The sequence below is a fragment of the Typopeltis vanoorti genome, chromosome 17 (genome assembly GCF_054136105.1).
Source record: "Typopeltis vanoorti isolate ZY-2024b chromosome 17, IOZ_Tvanoo_1.0, whole genome shotgun sequence".
Classification (NCBI taxonomy): Eukaryota; Metazoa; Arthropoda; class Arachnida; order Uropygi; family Thelyphonidae; genus Typopeltis; species Typopeltis vanoorti.
The window spans coordinates 95,922,404-95,942,957 of record NC_143565.1 but is presented as its reverse complement, the minus strand read 5'-3'; the positions used below and the strand labels follow the sequence as shown (position 1 = coordinate 95,942,957).

The 20,554-nt window shown below is 36.2% G+C and overlaps 1 protein-coding gene across 5 annotated transcripts in view; it reads right to left on the bottom strand.

Annotated features, from left to right (window-relative positions):
• Ars2 (arsenic resistance protein 2) overlaps window positions 1-20,554 on the bottom strand; it is a 394,921-nt gene that overhangs the window by 171,375 nt on the left and 202,992 nt on the right. For all 5 annotated transcript variants that reach the window (XM_090407032.1, XM_090407029.1, XM_090407033.1 and 2 more), the window contains one exon: window positions 18,414-18,516. In XM_090407032.1, coding sequence (XP_090263158.1) covers window positions 18,414-18,516 — 103 coding nt within the window. The remainder of the gene's footprint in view (window positions 1-18,413; window positions 18,517-20,554) is intronic.

Below are 20,554 nucleotides of genomic sequence, written 5' to 3'. Positions count from 1 at the left end.
TGGAGAAAAGAACAAAGCTAACAATAATGGTAAGTACCTGCTGAATTTCTGTTCAGAACAAAGACTAGTTACTACAACACAATGTCCCAATAAAAATGTGCACAAATTCACATGGGGAGAAAATGTAAAAAATAAGAAATGTCTCATTGCTGTTGTTGATAGTGATGTTTTCCCACTGTTTCAATACACAAGAAAATGAAAATAAAGGGTAAGAAAGTTTTAAAACGAATCAAAGTTGAGTAGCTTTTAGATATGAACTGAAGACTCAAGTATACAAAAAATGAAAAATTATTAAATTATTATAAAAATGAAAAATTATTAAAGAAAAGAATCAAAACTAAAGTGGAAAACTCTGAGTAAAACATTGATTGATTCAGCCAGAAAGTTATGAGATGAGGTTGTCTGCAAGGATAGAAAAATCATAACTACATCGTACACTCAGGAAGTTAAAGAAACAGTCAAGGAAAACAAGAAAGCATATCAAAAGTTTCTGGAGGTAAGTTAGTATGTGATCTCAGGGAATACAAAGAAAAATATAAGAAAGCAAAGTACTGCATAAAACTATCTAAACAAAAGCCATGGTAAGACTTTGGTAAGAACATAGATTTACCATATATGAAGAGAGGTATTCTATGTATAGAGTTATTACTTTGAAAGACTGCTAAATGAAACAAGTAGTGACAGCATGATGGTAGAGAACATTCAGCAGGAATGATCTGGAATACACTCAATACTTGAAGTAGAAAAAAACATGAAAAACCTGAAATGCTCAAATACGAAGGTATAAAAGTTCTATAGTGACTACACTGAATAATTCAGAAAGCCTTGTCAAAGGGTAGAATTTATCTATAAAAAAGCAAAATATAACTTAATGTGAGAATTACAGAGGAATTTTCTTACTGAGTATTTCTGGTAAGATTTATGCAAGTATACTTGGGAGGGACTAAATCTTTACAAGTTTTGTCGTCGTCATCATCCTTTCGGGGATTTAGGTCCAACGGTTCCAGTCTCTTTGCATCTTTTCCTTGGTCATCCCTGACTTCTATTATCCTCCAACTGTGTGGTATTGGAGTATTTTTTTTTTTGGGTAGTCTTAAATTGTCATTTCTTTCGATATGATCAATCCATTTCCTTCGGCATTCATATACTTTGTCCAATACTGAGTCTATTTTTAGATCTTTATGTATTTCTGTGCTGCTTCTTTTGTCCAAGAGAATACAGCCAGCTGTCCTTTGCAGGAAATTCGTTTCTCCAGTTTCTGTTCTTTTTTTTCTGTAGTTTTATGGTCGATAGTTTACTTCCATACAGTAAAGAAGATCTTGCCAAAACTTTATAAATTCTTTATACTTGTATTCTTTTAAACTTGGTTAGGTTAGAAAATATTATTGATCATTCCTGTTATCTTTAGAAAATTTGAAATTTTGATGTCAATGTCAACTATTCTGTATATGATAAAGCACATCCAAGGTATTTGAAGCAGATAATTTCTTCTAAAATTTTATTTTCAATCATGATTTTACTGCTGACTGGAAACAGTCCTTTAAAAGCCATGATTTTTGTTTCATCTCTTGATATTTGAATTCCAAATTTTTTTTTTTGCACTTATGTCATCAAATTCCTGATGTACAGGATATGACAGTACTACATGAAAAATTACATCATTACTAACTTCCTATCTACAATTTTCCTCCAAATCAGTCTGTTACCAGTCAAAACTTCAGAATTATCAGATCTTATGTTTCTATCTTCTAAGGCACTTTTTACTGTATCAATCCACCTATATCTTGATCTTCCTCTGGGTCTTTTTCCTGCCAACCTGACAGAGAACACTGCTTTTGCTAATCTTTCCTCTTCCATTCTGTTTAAGGGACCAAACCACACGAGATTAGCTCCACTAACACATTCCTCGATGCTAACAATGTCAAGTTCTTTCCTAATATCCTCGTTTTTAATATGATATTGCCAGCTGGTATGATAACATACCAGCTTTGTTGATTCTGTTGTCTATTTTCATATTTAATTTACCATCTTCAATAAAAATCTTACCTAAGTAGCTGAAAATGTTTTACTTGTTCTATAGGTTCTCCATTTACAATACAGTTTTGATATTTTCAATGTTTCTGCCTATTTTCATTGTCTTTGTCTTGCTATTGCTGATTTTTATATCAAATTTATCACAGCAGTTATTCAATTTAGTCGGGAATCTTGCAGATTTGTACTGGATTTATTTAAAAGTATGATATCATCTGCATAAAGTAAAGAGCAGAGATTCACATCTCCAATTTTGATATCAGCTTTTCTTCATAATGTGATCCATGTAGATAATAACAGAGGGATAATATACATCCTTGTCTGACATCAGATTTAACCTTAAACCATCTTCCTGTACTTCCTTCAATTCTAACTGCTGAGCTACAACTCAAATAAAGACTAAGTATTGCTTGATATAATGACCCATTGACACCACTGACAGCTATTCAGAACTGTAGTGTTCTGAATAGCTTCTCTCTTGGCACCTTGTCATATGTCATTTCCAGATCTACAAAACCTAAATACAGATCTTTGTTATATTCCCATGATTTCTCAACTATCTGTCGTAACGTGAAAATCTGATCCTGACAGCCTCTATTTGGCCTGAATCCAGCTTGTTCTTCACCAAGCTTCTCTTCCACAATCTTTCTCAACCATTTCTCAAGTACACTTGTATATATCTTACCAGGAACACTTCGGGAAATACCTATGAAATTCTCGCATTCAGTTTTATTTCCCTTTTTATATATGGGTACTATTAGAGCTCTACTCCAATCATCGGGAATTCGTCCCTCTGTCCAGGCTTTCTGAACTATGCAGTGCAGCCACTGTAAGACTTTTCTATCACCATACTTCAGCATTTCTGGTCGAATATCATCTACTCCTGCTGCCTTTCCACATTTCAGGCTTTTGAGGGCTTTTTCTACTTCAAGTATGGATATGTATTCCTGACTGCATGTCTGATCAGTGTTTTTTTTTATCACTGTGCTATCACTGCTTGTTTCATTTAGCAATTTTTTGAAGTAATTACTCCACACTTCAAGGATATCCTTTTTTTTTCTTTCATGTCACCTTTATCATCTCTAATTCCTTTTACAGCACTCTTTCCTCCATTTTTGAGCTTCTTCAACAACCTCCAGAATATCTTGTCACCTTCTTGATATTTATTTTCTATGTTCTTACCAAAGTCCGCCCATGATTTTTGTTTAGCTAGTTTTACACAGTGTTTAGCTTTCTTATGTTTGTCTCTATATTCTCTAAGAGCACAAGCTGACTTATTTGCCAGGAACTTTTGATATGCTTTCTTCTTTTCTTTCACTGCTCTTTAACTTCCTGTGTCTACCATAGAGTTCTGATTTTTCTATCCTTGCAGACAACCTCACCACATGCCTCTCTAGCTGAATATTAATCAGTGTTTTCTTAGGGTTTGCCACTGAATCTCCTAGGTTTGGTTCCTGTTCTCAAACTCTTTCATTTTTTCTTCAATCATGTTTATGTATTTTATTCTACAGTTCACATCTGAGAGCTGCTGAACTTTTATTCGCTTTAAAACTTTCTTACATGTTATTCTTTTCAATATGAAATTCAAATATAAATACTGCTCAAGACTAAATGGTGATCACTTTCAATTTCAAACTCTCTGTACACTCTGGTGTCCTGCACCAGGGAGAAAACATCACTATCAACAATAACATAGTCAATGAGACTTTTCTTATTCCTTGCTTCTTCTCTCCATGTGAATTTGTGCACATTTTTATGTTGGAACATGGTGTTAGTAATAACCAGTCCATGTCCTGAGCAGAAATCCAACAGATATTTGCCATTATTATTAGCTTTGCTCTTTTCTCCAAATTTTCCCAATATATTTTTGTATGTCTGACAATCATTTCCTATTCTGCTATTTAGATCCCCAAAAAGATCAACTTTTCCTTTTTCATTGTGTTAGTCGCTTTCTCTAAAGCCTCAAAAAATTCCTCCACTTCTACCTTAGTAGAACCTTATGTGGGACTAAAGACACAAATAAGTCTCATTGTCCAGTTCCCCATTCTCATATTTGCCCACATCACTCTACTTGAGACTGCCTGCCATTCAAGAAGATTAGCCTCATATTTAGTGTTGAATACTATGGCTAATCCTTCTTTTCCTTGGTTGGTTGGTTGGTTTGTTGGTTTATAGTTTATTTGGCATAAAGACAACACAGGTCATACTGTGCCATACCATAGGTTAGAACTAAGTAGTTAAAGAAAATTGTAAACAATATGTCTGTACAAAAATCTAGTTCCACAAAGCAGCATCTACAGATAAACAGAACTGCTGCAGAGGGCACAGCAACACACAAGGTCAGAGGTTATTACGGTAGTACAAAAATAGTTAATAATATAAGTTAATACACAAAATACGCAACACCAAGCCAAAGAATGCAGTATCTACATATATGTAAAAATATAATGGGTGCTTTAACAGCAGTAAAAAAATAGGCAAAAAGGGATTATTATACAATATGCATGGATGAAAATTAAATTTAGCAATGCAGTATAAACAGAATATAGCAATACATATAAACAGAATTACTAGAAGGTACACAAATAGACAAGGTGTCCTACTGCAATACATGATTAGTCGAAATTTAAATGAGTAAATACGTAGGCTGTTCAATAAGTAATAAGACTATATTTATACAGAAAACAGATTACCTTTAATTATCATCATTTACATTGTCTTTTTCGAAGTAACTACTGTGAGACGCTATGCATTTGTCCCAATGTTGCGTCCACTTCTTAAACACATGTGAGAGTCCGTTTTTTGAGAGTTCTTTCAAAACCGCCTCTGCAGCTTTTACACATGCTTTGTTGCTTTCAAAATGGCGGCCTCTTAGTGGTTTCTTGAGCTGAGGAAACAGCCAGAAATCGCACGGTGCGAGATCAGGACTGTATGGAGGATGTGGTAGGATATCTGTGTTGTTCTTCTGCAAAACGTCCACTACACAACCAGCAATATGTGGCCTTGCATTATCGTGGTGCAATAAGAAGCCATTCTTCAGCAATGGGTGCTTCCTTTTGGCATGCTTGATGATAATCGCTGCTGTGTTGATCATTGTCTCTGTGATGGACGTTGAAGGTCTTCCCTCACGTTCAAGATCTTCCACATTTTGCCTTCCTTCCTTAAAAGTTTTATGTCAGAGAAAAACACTTGCCCTCGACATTGCTTCATCGTGGAAAGCTTCGTGTATCGTGTTAAAAGTGTCCGGTGCCGATTTTTGCAAACGCACACAAAATTTAATCGCATAACGCTGTTCCAAGGATGTTTCCATTTCGAAGACTGGTTGCACCTTATAGGCACGCCGATGAGCACTTGCGTTTAGTCATGTGACACTCTGACACATCAGCCTGTATACGCCATCTATCAACCTCTTTTGTTAATACATACAGCAACATTTCTTTATTCCACAGAAATTAATATTGTGATGAGTGGTTTTGCCACAGTAAAATTAGTCTTATTACTTATTGAACAGCCCACGTAAAATGCATATACAAAATTTAAGTTATAAAATGCAGTATCTACATATAAACAAAAATACTGTAGAGTTCAGCAGTTCATAAATAGATAACAGTATAGGTTAACATATACAACACAAGGCAAGAAAAGAAGTATCTATCTACATATAGTAAGATTACAACTAATGTTACTACACTAATACGTAAAGAGTCAGAAAGGAATTATTAAACAGCATATATGCATAAAAATTTAGTTTAGCATTGTGGTATTTACATATTAACAAAATTACAACAGGGTGACACAAATACACAAGATCAAATCCTACAGTAATACATAATTGGTCAAAATTTAAACTAATGAATGATATGTATGTATAAAAGTTAAGTTAAGCAATACAGTATTTACATATAAACAAATTTACAGTCAAATGTGCTTGTACAAATTGATTCTTTCTAAAAAATTAAAAACATCATGCAATCTGCCTGAGTCTGCTAGCATTTCCCTGAATGTATATGGCTTGGTTAGATAGATGAAAATTTCATTCCTCTCTCGTGTAAATTGTTGACTACAGCAAGAACAGTTGTTCTTGCTGTAGTCAACTTGCTAGGCTCAAGAACAACTGTTCTTGAGCCTAGCAAGAACAACCTCCTCCCTTCTCTTTTGTACGTTGACAAGAATTCCGGTGTTTAATTTCAGGTTTAATGTCATATAATTTTTTTGTCAATGTTTCCTGCCATGTTGACTCCCACTGCGCAATTAGCTTTGATCTTATAAGCTGTATGTATATGGAACTGTCAAACAGTACGTGGAAAAGGTATGAGCTGATTTAGAGCTGCATCTGCAGCCTCATTTCCCTTAATTCCGATGTGGCTGGAAATCCAGCAAAACTGAACATCAAAATTAAGGATTTTCATTTTGTGAAACAGGTGTAGCATCTCATAAAGTACTGGATGTGGATTATACATAGGAGAGGAGATAGCCTGTAAAGAGCTCAATGAGTCTGTGTAAATTATACACGTTTGGTAGCAATTTTCTTTTATATGCACTAGTGCAAGCTGAATGGCATGTAACTCTGCTGTATAATTACTGCAGTCTGGTGGGATCTGATTTGAGATAATGTCAGGAAACACAGCAGCTCAGCCAACAGAGGCATTAGTTCTTGAACCATCAGTATAGATGGGTAAGAAATCGGCCATGTGCTGCTCTGTGTGCATTAAACAATTGCAGATAGATGGATGATGGAGTATAAGATTTCTGTAGCTGACAAAGTGAGAGGTTGCAGGATGGGGTGCAAACTTGCCATGGAGGGATGCTATTATGTTTAATGTAGCTAATGTTGTCAACATTTATACCAACAGCTTGCACAGTTTCTTTAACACGCAAACCAAAAGGATGTATAGCAGTTTGACATGTGTGATATTGAGTTTCCCAATGTAGACAGCAGATACTGGTCCATGTAGGGTGATCTGGGAGAGATTTTATTTTTAGGGCATACGGATAGCTACTGGTACGAAAGGCACCAGTAGCTATCCGTATACCCTGATGATGGATGGAATCCAACCATCGCAGGTTACTCTGTCTTGCAGAACAATAGATTTGGGATCCATAATCCAGCTTTGAACGTATAAGTGCACGATAAAGATGGAGCAATGAAGCTCGATCAGCACTCCACTCAGTAGAGGATAGAGTGCGAAGGAGGTTCAAAGTTTTCTTGTACTTTTCTCTTAGTTGATGAATGTGTGCTGGAAATGTAAGTTTTCTGTCAAAGATGAGTCTCAAGAACTTGGTTTCTGTAGCTACTGGAAGAACAGTATGTCCCATTCTTAATTCAGGATCTGGGTGATGAGTGCGTCTTTAACATAAGTGTATACAGACACTTTTTTCTTTGGGATGGAGGTTGTTGCTGCCTGGACAATCCATTCTGTTATATACTTTACCGCTTCATTGATAGGTGTTCGTCTGATAGTATCAGCATTAAATTTTGCAAGATAAGAAAAACTATTCCAATCAGCCTGGTCCATTTTCCATATAGGTATTCATATGGGTGAACACGGTTCTTGTGAGGACATTGCACATAGAACAGGGAAGTGATCGCTTCCGTATATGTTCTCTTCAACGTCCCATGTAAGCAGTGGAAGAATGGAAGGGGAACAGATTGCAGAATACGAATGAGCAGGCATATGAAAGAAGGTATTAACTTTATTATTTAAAAGGGAGAGGTTATTATTATCAAGGACTGTTTCAATGATTCGACCTTGTCTGTTAGTGTTGGCACTACCCCACAGAGTATTGTGACCATTAAAGTCACTCACCAAAAGTATGGGTTCAGGCAGTCGCAAGATAAGATTGTCAAAATCAATTTAACTCAGCACTCGATGGTAAATAAATTGAATATACTGTAACAAGAAATCTCACAGAGAGCCAAATCGCTACTGCTTCCAGAGTAGTATTAAGCTGGACATGGTGGAAAGGAATATGACCGTCAACTAGGATAGCTACTCCTCCATGAACAGGACCACCTCGAGTTCTGTCCTTAAGTACAACAGTGAAATTCCTAAAGGTACAATCCTCATCGGGTCTTAAGTATGTTTCCTGTAGACAGAAACAAAAAGGTTTGTGTTTCTGCAACAACATCTTGATATCATCGATATTCTGGAGAATCCCACAACAGTTCAATTGTAAAAATTTTCCTATTGTCTTGATTTTATTGACGGGAGGTTGAGGACTTACCTTTGTCAGATTTATATTTATCCATTGTTTCAGGGAAGTATGGACGGCCAGTGTCCATCTCTTCCTCTGGAAGAATGTTCAAAACATCAAATGTGTTAGGGTCAGTTGGTAGGTTTAGTTTACTTTCAGTGGATACCGAGGTATCCATTTTTTCTGTGCGAGTGTCTGGTGGTTTATCTTTGAGTGATATCTCCGCCATAGCGCCTCTGTAGCGCAATTGGAAGAACGACGGCACATTGTGCCCTTCGATTAGAAAAGGCCTAAGTTGGATTCTCGTCGTGACGGGAGGAATCTTTATGTGGACATTTTCAATCGAAGGTGAGTTAGTCAATCTCATATGGAGGTAGCAGGGTTTTTTCTCCCAGAAACTCGGGTTTTTCATCCCGCATACAGACAAATCGGCCCTTCAGAACACACGCAATTTACAGACAAAATATACTAGTTGTGGTGGACAGTAGATGGCGTTGATGGAGATGACTGGTAGAGGTTCAGTGTAGGGTGGAAACAGTTGTATAGTAGGTGTCCTCCTGCGATGAGTCTTCAGACTCCTTGGAGGTGTCACGAATAATAATAATAATAATAATAGTTTTTTTGGACAGGTGAGTTTTCATCGACTGGGACCATTTTTGAAATTGTCTCTGGAGTAAAGCCATAGGTCTTGTGATTAATGCGCTAAACAGAGAAGCACTTGTGATCCTAAAGTTCAGGTATGGTGAAATTATCAGATGGTGGAAAAGACATACATGTTTGAGTTTCTGTTGGCACTTTTTTAATTGTTACTTTTTCAGCATAGGAGGATCTCAGAACAGATGTAATGGTGGTCAGCTTTCTTTTTGCATCCTGATATGTTATGTTTGTTCAGTTTTAATTTTTTGTATCTCTTTTTCATCTTTCCATTTCTGACATGCACAAGAGTAAGCTGGATGATTTCCCTGACAGTTGACACATTTAGCTTTTTCTGCACAGCAAGATTTCTTACCATGTTCTTTACTACCACATCAAGCACAGGTAGTAGAACCACGACAGGCAGTTTGGGCATGTCCATATTTCTGACATTTAAAGCATCTCAGCGGGTCAGGGATGTACATTCTAACAGGACAGCTGAGATACCCTGCTTTTACAAATGTCAGAGGTCTAGGTGTATTAAAAATAAGGATGATGTTCTTGGTTGAAACCAGGTGACCATCCCTACATATCAGGATGCACCTCACATCCGTCACTCATTGATCTTTAAGCTCTGAACATATCTCCTCATCAGGAACATCAGGGAGATCCCATTCTGATATCACTCCTCTACTGGAATTGAGTGTTCTGTAAGGTGTTACTGCAATTTGTATTTTGTTGTTTACACACTGTTTCCATGAGGATATCACCAGAACGCAATTTCTTGATAGTTTTGAGAGGTCCTGCCAGTCCTTCTAAAACTTTTTGGATAAAGAAGGGTAACATTTTCCCAATTGGTTTTTCACCTGTTGCATGATGATTAAAAAGATTGGTCCATTTATGTTAGTATCCAATATCTTTTGTTTCTTGCTTGTGTTTCCATATGCTGTATCTACGGTATCAGTACTTGGTTGGGACTTTGTTAGGGTCCCTGAAACATTTGAGGATGAAGGATTCATATTTAAGGAGTTTTTAGTTCGGCACCAGAGCTCCCCACCTACCACGGAGCAACACATGGACACCCACTACCTGGCAAGCAAAGACTGCGCTCAGGAGTGGAACACCAGGGCTCCCCTGGACGCCATACCGGCACTACAGCAGATCTAGGATCCCAACCCTGGACCATAGGGTGAGAGACTTACTGCAACACCGTTGACCCTTGCAGGCAAGCCCACTAGTCGATTGATCCTAGCTGGGCCATCCAGGACCACCCGTCTTGCCAAAGCTGGGGCCAAAATAGTGCAAGACTACCAGGATCCCCCTTTCCGGATGTCCACGGGTTGCACTGCATGGCAAACATGACGGCAGGGAGTTGGATCCCATTGATGGTGGTCTGGAAAAAAGGATAGTGAAAAAGACTCAGGAGAAGAAGAGCGTAGAATACGGGAAGAAAAGCAAAGAAAAAGAGGAAGAATGAAAAGGGGCCAGTGCCATCATTGAAAGGTCCCTTCCACCACGAACAGGTGCCCCATATTGAAGAGTCTTTTCCTTGATTGTCATTGCCTGAATATAACATTTTGTATTTATTGCTCAGAAAGATCTCACCAGTTTTTGCCTTTTTTTTTTTTTTCAGTCACCCCTATTATGTCGATCTGTTACTTATCCAATTCCTCAGCTAGCTCCATTTCTTTGCCATTCAGGCTTCTTATGATGATAGTACTGATATCTTGAACGCTGGTGATGTTGAGTTGGGGTGGGTTTTAGGATTTGTTCCAGTAGCTGACTTTTCGCTGTTCGGCCTGGTTCCCTGGCGAAAACAATGTGGGCCTTGTTTAACCTGGCGACGTCCCATCCGGAATGAAATTTTGTCATGTTGTACCACCATTTTATAATTTGGTTTAAGCCAATAAGAATAACAATTTGGTCAGCTAAATACCAAATTGGCCAATCCTCGTTCGTTCAGTATCCAGGTAGATACCTAACAGAGTGCACCATAAGAAGGTAAGGACTGGACATTAGGTCAGAAGCCCTGATCGGTTCTCCGCATTCCTTTAAAGGCTATGTTGATTTTTTGAGTTCATCTTCACTTCTTGCTACAAGTTTTGAAGATATGGAAAGGGTATATCCATATCTTCAAAGCCAAGAGAAAATCTGTTCAAAATGCTACAGTGATATGGTTAAGATGGGACATTATAACATGCAATCCTTGTCTATATGAGTTGTAAGTCAGCAGTTAAAAGTGAAGAGGTACAGGAAGATGATGTGATGTTAAATCAGGTATGAAACGAGAGTGTGCATCATCTCCTCTGTTATTAGACCCAATATCAAAACTGGATATTGTAATCTGAACTCTTTACTTTTATTTTAATTTACTTTCCTTTATGTAGATGATGTTATACTTCTAAATAAATCCAGTACAAGTCTGCAGGATTTCATGACTAAATTGAATAACTCCTTTGATAAATTTAATATCAAAATCAGCAATAAAAAGACAAAGATAATTAAAATATCAACTGTACTCTCAATGGTGAAGCTATAGAACAAGTGAAATATTTCAGCTATTTAGGCACAATTTTTAGTGAAGATGGCAAATTAAATTTAGAAATAGACAACAGAATTAGCAAAGCTAATATGGCAGGGAAGTCAACTGAATAAATGTATATGGAATAAAAGAGAAATTAGTCATCCAATTTTAGCTTATGGATCTGAGAGCTCAGTTAGAAATAAACCACGTGGGCAAAGACTGGAGGCCACACATATGAGAATTATGAGAAAAATTAGGGAAGTGAACAGATGGCATGAATGATGGTATCATATTAAAAATGAGGATATTAGGAAGGAACATGCCATTGATAGCATTCAAGAATGTGTTAACAGAGTGGTGAATCTCAGATGCTATGGTCACTTAAAAGAATGGGTTATCATTCTTTTAAGTGACCTGTCACTGTTTTAAAAAGTGAAAACTAATTCACTGTTTTAAAAAAAAAAAACATTTGGTTATCAAAACAAGCGTTTTTTTTTTATTTTTTAATTTTTTTAGAATGGCAGGAAAAATACCTCGAGGAAGACCAATGATGATGATGTCGTTTAGTTGAAAAGACCTGGTTTTGAATCCTATCTGGAATGTGAAGAACCATTATCAGGGATTTTCATCTGAAGATTAGTTAGCCAGTCTCAAATAGTGGTAGTGGACTTTTTCCTGTCAGAAACTCAGGATTTTCATTTCATAATAGGCAAGTTGGTCAGAAGACAACATGCAATTTACAGACATAATACACTAGCCTCATAGCCTTAGCCACTTTTGCTGTTCCAGAACAACCATAATACCATATTTTTACAAAGGATTGTGAGCTGATGTCTAATGGATATAGCGGGCAGAAAAAGTAGGTTTCTGCAGTAGAGAGAAAAGGTGAAAGAACCATTTACCACCCATTTTATAAGGACATCAGGAAAGGATAAGGTGTTGCTTGATTCTATTTCTAAGGTGAATCCTAGTGTTTGAGTGACTAATGTTTTGTCTCCGGAGTAGAACTTCAGGATTATATTTAAAAAACTTAGCTCATCCAACTAATGTACTATAAGTTCACCATGGGTGGAGTTATAAAAAATAAATAAATAAAAAGTTACTTCTAATTGTAGGCATAGGTTTCTGTGGTTTAGCAGTTCAAAAGAAAGATTTCTGTATTGCAACCACATGTTTATTAAGATAAATAAAGATAAACAAACCCGACAAGTTTCATATGTCATTTGACTTACATCTTCAGGAGTTAAAGGTAACTAAAAGTTTAAACACAAGAAATGAGAAATTACTCAAAATAGTCCATTAGATGTTGTTATGGCAGTCTAACTGTTCATCAAATTAAAAAATCCGGATGCAGAATTTATATATACATTAATGCATGCTATCTTTGAACAATGCTGGATCTTGTCACGTTCTGTAGCTCACGTTCACTCTGTCTGAGGTCTGACTTAGGTATATTTTTTATGAATGCTTACCAAACTTGGTGTAGAATTAGACCCTGGTTTTTGTTGCATTGCGTTGGGATTCTAAGCATATTTGCAGCTTCCTTAAATTTCCTTGCAAAACAGTTTTTTTGAATATACGATATGTAGGTTTTATGCCAAAGTACATTATGGCCAGTGGAAGTTATGTGGGATGCTAGGCCTGATTTGTGTTCTCCCCTTTTTTTGCACGTCTTTTTGATGCGTTCATACGAATTTCCGCTGATCTTCTCGTCTAGCCTACGTAACAGATGCCACAGGAACAGTAAATTTTATAGACACCTGGTTTTTATAAAGGGTGATGTGAAGGTTTTGGGGAATGTAGAAATCTTGATATTTTTTCTAGCGGTAGAAAAGCTACTTTAATGTTATGCTTGTATAGTAATTTGGCAAATTTGTCTGTAACATTCTTGATGTATAGAAGTATAATTGCATCCTTGAAATCTTGCTTTTTGTGAGCTGCTTGTAGGAGGTGTGTTGAGGATTTTCTTGACTGTCTTAGGTTCAAAACCTTTTTTTTTTTTGAGGATCTGTGTTAAATAATGTAATTCTTGATTCCACTTTTCTTCTGTGCTGGAAATATTGTAAGCTCTATACCTCAAGGTTTTTAATTAAACCTATTTTTTTGCATGGGGTGGTGGTGTGAGGCAGCATTAAGAAATCTTCCTGTATTGGTGGATTTTCTATAAATGGAGAAAGATAATCTGCTTTCTTTTTCATTGATTTCTACTAGGATATCAAGGAAAGGAAGTTTTTTTTTATGTTCTTCCTGTTCCAGAGTGAGTTTTATGTTTTTGTGCAGATTATTAAGATAATCTTTAAAAGCAGTGAGTTCTCTGTTGTTCCTGGCCATATGATGAAAATATCGTCTACATAACGAAGCCAAATTTTAGGTTTTTTATGATAGTTCTTTAATGCATTATTTTCAAAATTTTCCATATATAGGTTTGGTAAAGCCTATATATGGAAAAGAGGGGGAGAGCCCATTGCCAGTCCTTTTTGTTCCCAAAATTTGTCTTGATACATGAAAAACTGTTTTTTTATGCAATGTTTGTATAGTTCTACGATAGCCGGTGGAAAAAGATCTTCATGGAGATTCACTGTTTCATTTCTGGGAACATTTGTAAAAAGGCTGACTACATCCAAACTTGCCAAGATGTCTGAAGGTTCTATGTATATATATATCCTTTACCTTCTCAGTGAAATCTACACTGTTCTTAATGAATGATGTTGTTTTTCCTATGTGTGGTAAAATCATGTTAGTGTGGTGTTTTGCCAGATTTGAGGTCAGAGAGTCTCTTCCATCCACTATCGGGTCTTAGAGGAGTATCTTTCTTATGTATTTTTGGTACTCCATATATTCTAGGAACTAATGGGTGTTTTGATTATAGAGTTCTTTTTAGTTCTTCAGTCCAATTGGGTATATTTTTAATTAGATCATTGGTTTTATTGAGCTCACCAAGTGGGGGGTCTCTGTCTAAAGGTGTATAGGTATTGGAATCTTCAAGAATTTTCATTTTTTTTCTTATAATCCTCTGAGTTAATGACTACTGTCGCATCCCTTTATCCGCATTAATTATAACAATGTTTTTGTCTGATTTTAGTTCTTTGAGGGCTCTGGATTCCGTGTATGGTATGTGGATGAGATCCACATACAAAGTACAGCATTGCTATTAAAAAGCAAATTACGACCCAGGAACTGTAGACGATATTTTCATCATATGGCGAGAGGAACTCACTGATTTTAAAGATTATCTTAATAGTCTGCACAACAACATAAAATTCACTCTGGAACAGGAAGAACATAAAAAAACTACCTTTCCTTGATATCCTAATACAAATCAATGAAAAAGAAAACAGATTATCTTTCTCCATTTATAGAAAACCCACCAACACAGGAAGATTTCTTAATGCTGCCTCACACCACCACCCCCATGAAAAAAATAGGTTTAATGAAAATCTTGAGGTATAGAGCTTACAATATTTCCAGCACAGAAGAAAAGTGGAATGAAGAATTACATTATTTAACACAGATCCTCAAAAAAAAAAAATGGTTTTGAACCTAAGACAATCAAGAAAATCCTCAACACACTTCCTACAAGCAGCTCACAAAAGCAAGATTTCAAGAACACAATTACACTTCCATACATCAAGAATGTTACAGACAAATTGGCCAAATTACTATACAAGCATAACATTAAAGTAGCTTTTCTACCGCTAGAAAAAATATAAAGATTTCTACATCCCCCGCCCCCCAAACCTCCACATCACCTTTTAAAAAAAACCAGGTGTCTATAAAATTTACTGTTCCTGTGGCATCTGTTATGTAGGCCAGACGAGAAGATCAGGGGAAATTAGTATGAACGAACATCAAAAAGACATGCAAAAAAGGGGAGAACACAAATTAGGCCTAGCATCCCACAACTTCCACTGGCCATAATGTACTTTGGCATAAAACGAACATGTCTTATATTGAAAAAAAAAAACTGTTTCACAAGGAAATTTAAGGAAGCTGCAAATATGCTTAGAATCCCAGCACAATGCAATAAAAACTAGGGCCTAAATCTACACCAAGTTTGGTAAGCATTCATAAAAAATATACCTAAGTCAGACTTATGACAGAGTGAATGTGAGCAACAGAACGTGACAACATTCAGCATTGTTCAAAGATAGCATGCATTAATGTATATATAAATTCTGCATCCAGATTTTTTAATTTGATGAACAGTTAGACTGCCATAACAATATCTAATGGACTATTTTGAGTAATTTCTCATTTCTTGTGTTTAAACTTTTAGTTACCTTTAACTCCTGAAGATGTAAGTCAAACGACATATGAAACTTGTCAGGTTTGTTTCTCTTAATAAACATGTGGTAGCAATCTGAAATCTTTCTTTTAAAAATTTACTTCATTAATACAGTTTTCAGATGAAGAGAAAAGTCTCCTCTCACCATCTCCTAAAATAGGATTCCCCTTGGCTTATTATGTAAGTAACCAGGGTTATATAAATTATGCAAAAATTGTACTCACAATGGAAAAAATGTACTCACCAAAGTTGTCCCCCCCCTCCCGATTTTTTTTTTAATATGTCCCAGTGATTCAATAGGAGTTCTATAAAGATTAGTGGTGCTGTATTGTTGTTTGGAAAAACAGTTCCTTTGTGTGAAGAAGAACCATTCTAAGAAGTCAATAAATAATAAGAATAGGAAGAGCAGTAAAAAATAACATTGAATTTTTTGGAAAATACAGGGTGTCCCAAAATTCACGCAAGAAGTAATTTTGATAGAAAACACAGGTTTTTAATTAAAAATTGTAATTTCTTATTGATTCATAAAGTATACAATATAGGGTTATGCATGGAATAGCATAGCGGGTAAATGGCCTCCACGGCTTTGCTGGCACATACGCACTCTTTTGTCGAAATTTTCCATGACCGTTTTGCATAAATGTGGCTGAATTTCGTTGATACAGTGCTCAATTTCCTCCTTTAAGGTGTGGGTGGTCGTGGGCTTGTTGACATAAACCTTAGACTTCAAAAAACCCCAAAGAAAAAAGTCCAACGGCGTTAAGTCACATGATCTGGGCGGCCAATTCTGATAGCCAAAACGGGAAATTACACGACCAGGAAATGACTCATGCAGTAATTGAATTGTTTCTTGGGCTGTATGGCATGTCGCACCGTCTTGTTGAAACCACATGTTGTCCACATCCATATCTTGCAATTTAGGCACAAAAAACTGGATTATCATGTCGCGATAGCGAGTACCATTAACTGTTATTGCCTTACCAGCCGCATTTTCGAAGAAGAATGGACCGATGATGCCTCCAGCCCAAAATCCGCACCAAACAGTGACACGTTGTGGATGCATTTGTTTCTCAACAATCACTCGTGGATTTTCTGAACCCCAAATGCGACAATTTTGTCGATTAACGAAGCCATCAAGTTATGAGAATGAGCCTCATCGCTGAAGATGATTTTGTTCGAAAAATAAGCATCCACTTGTTGTTGTTCCATAATCCATTCAACGAACTCTCTTCGCTGTGTGTGTGTGTGTGTGTGGTCAGTAGGCTTCAGTTCTTGAGCCAATTGAACTTTGTAAGCATAAAGATGCAAATCTTTCGTGAGAATACGCTGTAGAGAGCTTCTCGAAATGCCCAATTCAAGACCACGGTGCTGAAATGATGTTCCTGGACTCTCAGCAACACTCTCACGAACTGCTTCGATGTTTTCTGTTGAACGACTTGTTGAAGGACGGCCAGAGTGTATAAGATTACTAATTGATCCAGTTTCCTTGAATTTTTTAATTAATCTTTTCACAGTTGATGAAGTTAAATCACTATTCTGACCATATTTTGTACGAAAATTGCGAACTGTAGCTGCTAAACCTTCATTATTTTTAAAATATTGCTCAACAATGAAAATGCATTGTTCTTTCGTGTAGCGCTCCATTTTTAATAACCCTGAACTGTCAGCTGTCACGCTGTCTGTTTTTTCCTCGTTGGCAACACTTTACTGCACAAATGGTGCTAAATTTAAATCTTGCGTGAATTTTGGGACACCCTTTATAATTTGTCACATTAATTTTTGTTACTAGAAATGGCATTTTGTATCATAGACATTCTTCTGTGTTCCCTTAACCTTAAAAAAAGATTCTGGTTATGTTTCATTAAATAATTTGTCTAGTCTGCAGCTACCTGCTACTTGTAAATTAAAGATACCAAGAAATTATATACTTGGTGTAATCTTTGATCAAGGCGTAAGCAAAAAAAGTTTGCGCCTGAAGTATTTTCAGGACTGGGACTACTTGTATATAGAAGCTAATGACTTCAAATCACTTGCCTTAGTATCCCATAATGTAAAACACAAATCCTTCCAGACATGTATAATGCTATGCATTATGGGAAGAGGTTCCCCTACCCAGACTGGTTTCAACCTTTATTGGGGTCTCATCAGTGGGAGCCAGACCCAGAGGTGATACTAAGTTTGAAGTAATGCAGAAGTCATTTTTTGGATACTTAAATGAAAATATGACTTCTGCATTACTTCAACCTTAATATCACCTCTGGATCTGGCATCTGATGATGAGACCTCAATAAAGGTCGAAACCAATCTGGATAGTGACCCTTCCTATAATGCATAGCATTATACATGTCTGGAAGGATATGTGATTTACATTTTGGGATAGTAAGGCAAGTGATGTGAAGTCATTAGCTTCTATATATGAGTTGTTCGAGTCCTGAAAATACTTCAAGTGCAAACTTTGTGTGCTTACACTTGGATAAAGGATTAAACCAAGTATACAATTTCTTGTATCTTTAATTTATAGTATATCCAAGTGGAAAAACTTCCAACAACTACCTGCTACTTGGCAAATTCTACTTGCAATCGGCAAACATATTTGCTGAGCCCTTGAATGACAAGTGATGATATACAGAAACAAATTGTAACAGTTTACTGTCATTTAATATTTTTAAATTAAACAATATCAATTTTGCTAACTGTGCCTTAAAAGACACTTTTGATTATGTTTATAAAAATAAGTAATATTACCTGGTGGTGCTGGTTCTGATTCACTATCAGATTCTGCACTACTTTCTTCCTCATTCTCATCGTAACTATAATCACGTGATCTTTTTCTCTTTTTATCATCACTCTAAAATTAGCAAAATAAATAAAACTAATTAAAATAAATGCCACATTTTAATATTACTCTATTCCTGGCCCTTCTCTCATGCAGCATTTGCTTGCTATAATGCTTTTCTGTCTTTCGTGTGTGGTATATATATATATATACATTTCATCATCATCACCACCACCACCAACTACACACCTCCATGATCAAGGACTCATTGAGACAGGCATACATTGCACATCAGTTGTCACACCTCCTCTTAAACTCATTCACAGTACATACACTTACCACTCTATATTTCTAGAGATAAGAGGTGGGGAAAATACTGATTGCAATGACTGGCTTTTTTTAAAAAAAAAAATTTATTAAATAACACGCATTGGTATAACCATAAATTTATGCAATATGATATTTATGAAAGCATAAGTTACAAACTCAAAACAAGAAAACATTAGTTTTGAGATTCAGTTCACAAATATCAGTTTAACATGAAAATTCTACCAAAGAAATTTGAAACTGGTATGTCATATATGTTGCTGAATGTGTAAGTATGAATGACACAAGGCTAAGCAAGTTACCACCAGGTGTGGTGTAGGCGCAAAATATAAACTGATGTGAACATGTTAATAAGGTTGCACATTTATTTCACTCCCGCTCTATTTGTTCTTTGAATTCTAGAGAGATACAATCAGATGCTGCATCATTTAAGCATCTTTTCAAAGCTTCCCCATGCACAGCTTATATATTTTTTCTGTTCAGTAACTGATAACATGGGACTGAATATAGTATTTTCTTGAGTATGTCATAATTTCCAGCTTCATGGCTCAGTATGTAACCATTCCTAATTGAAATGTCCATATATTTAGATACTTCTCAGGTCAGCATGATGACTGTCACCAACTGGTGACAAAACATTCAAATTTGTAACTGAGACTCCTTCTGATGTTACGATCAAATCAAAAACTTTTTGACATGTTGGAGAAAACTGTGTTCAACGGATCAATAAATTTTCCTTCATTTTTGCCATGAGTTTTTCCTGCTACCCAATTAATACTTGCATAATTTAAGTCACCGATAATGATTACTTGTTTATGTACCTATCAGGGTAATTTGACAATGCATTTCATCACTCCCAGCAACTGAATGGGTTATAGAAATACTAACCATAGATATTTCATTCTGTTGATCTTCAGTTCACACCAGACAGCCTTAAACTACTGCTACATGGAACAATATTATTATTATTATTGTTTCATGAATTTGCATACTAACTCGCCTCAAATTATTCAATGGTAGTAGTATTCCCCTCTCTATTCTTTGTTGTCTTTCCTGAATACACTAACCTTTACACTTTATTTCAGTTACTACATCTGACTGTTAGTCAGTACATTTGTTTCACAAATGCCAACAATCTTAGGCCACAATATATTCACCAAGGCAACAAATTCCAATCCTTTATTCCTGATGCTCCAGACATGTACACATAAAGTCACACCCTGGTTTACTTACTTCCCAAATGGTCAGGTTTCTATTTATACACCTTTGCACAATATTCAAAAAGTCTAAAACCAATGCATGCAGGTCCACCCCTTCATATATCTTGCTCCCATTCCCCAACACTAACTATTCCTTTCACAATGATCTAGTTTCTCTAATTCCTTGCATTAGGTCTCACCCCAGTAAATAATTTCTCTAGGCTCCTAATGCCAAATCCATTCAGGTCTAGGCCATCTTTTTTATATATCTTATCATCAAACTGTCTTCACATATCCAAATACTCACATCCAGCCAGTGCATCAAATCATTTGCCACCTTAGTCTTTCTCCTTAACTCAGTATCATCATATCTCAGTCTGAAAAGTAGCTGCTAAAAAGTATTAGAATACTGGTAGCTAAGAGAATGCTACTTATTCAGAAAAATAATAACAATAAAAACAATATTTTGCCTTAATGACAGCTGTAATACTCATGGGGAACTTCAGTACCAATCTGGATTCCTTGTTTGCTCTACCTTCAAATCGGCCATCAGCTGTTGTTATTTGAATTTACAGCTAAAGCAA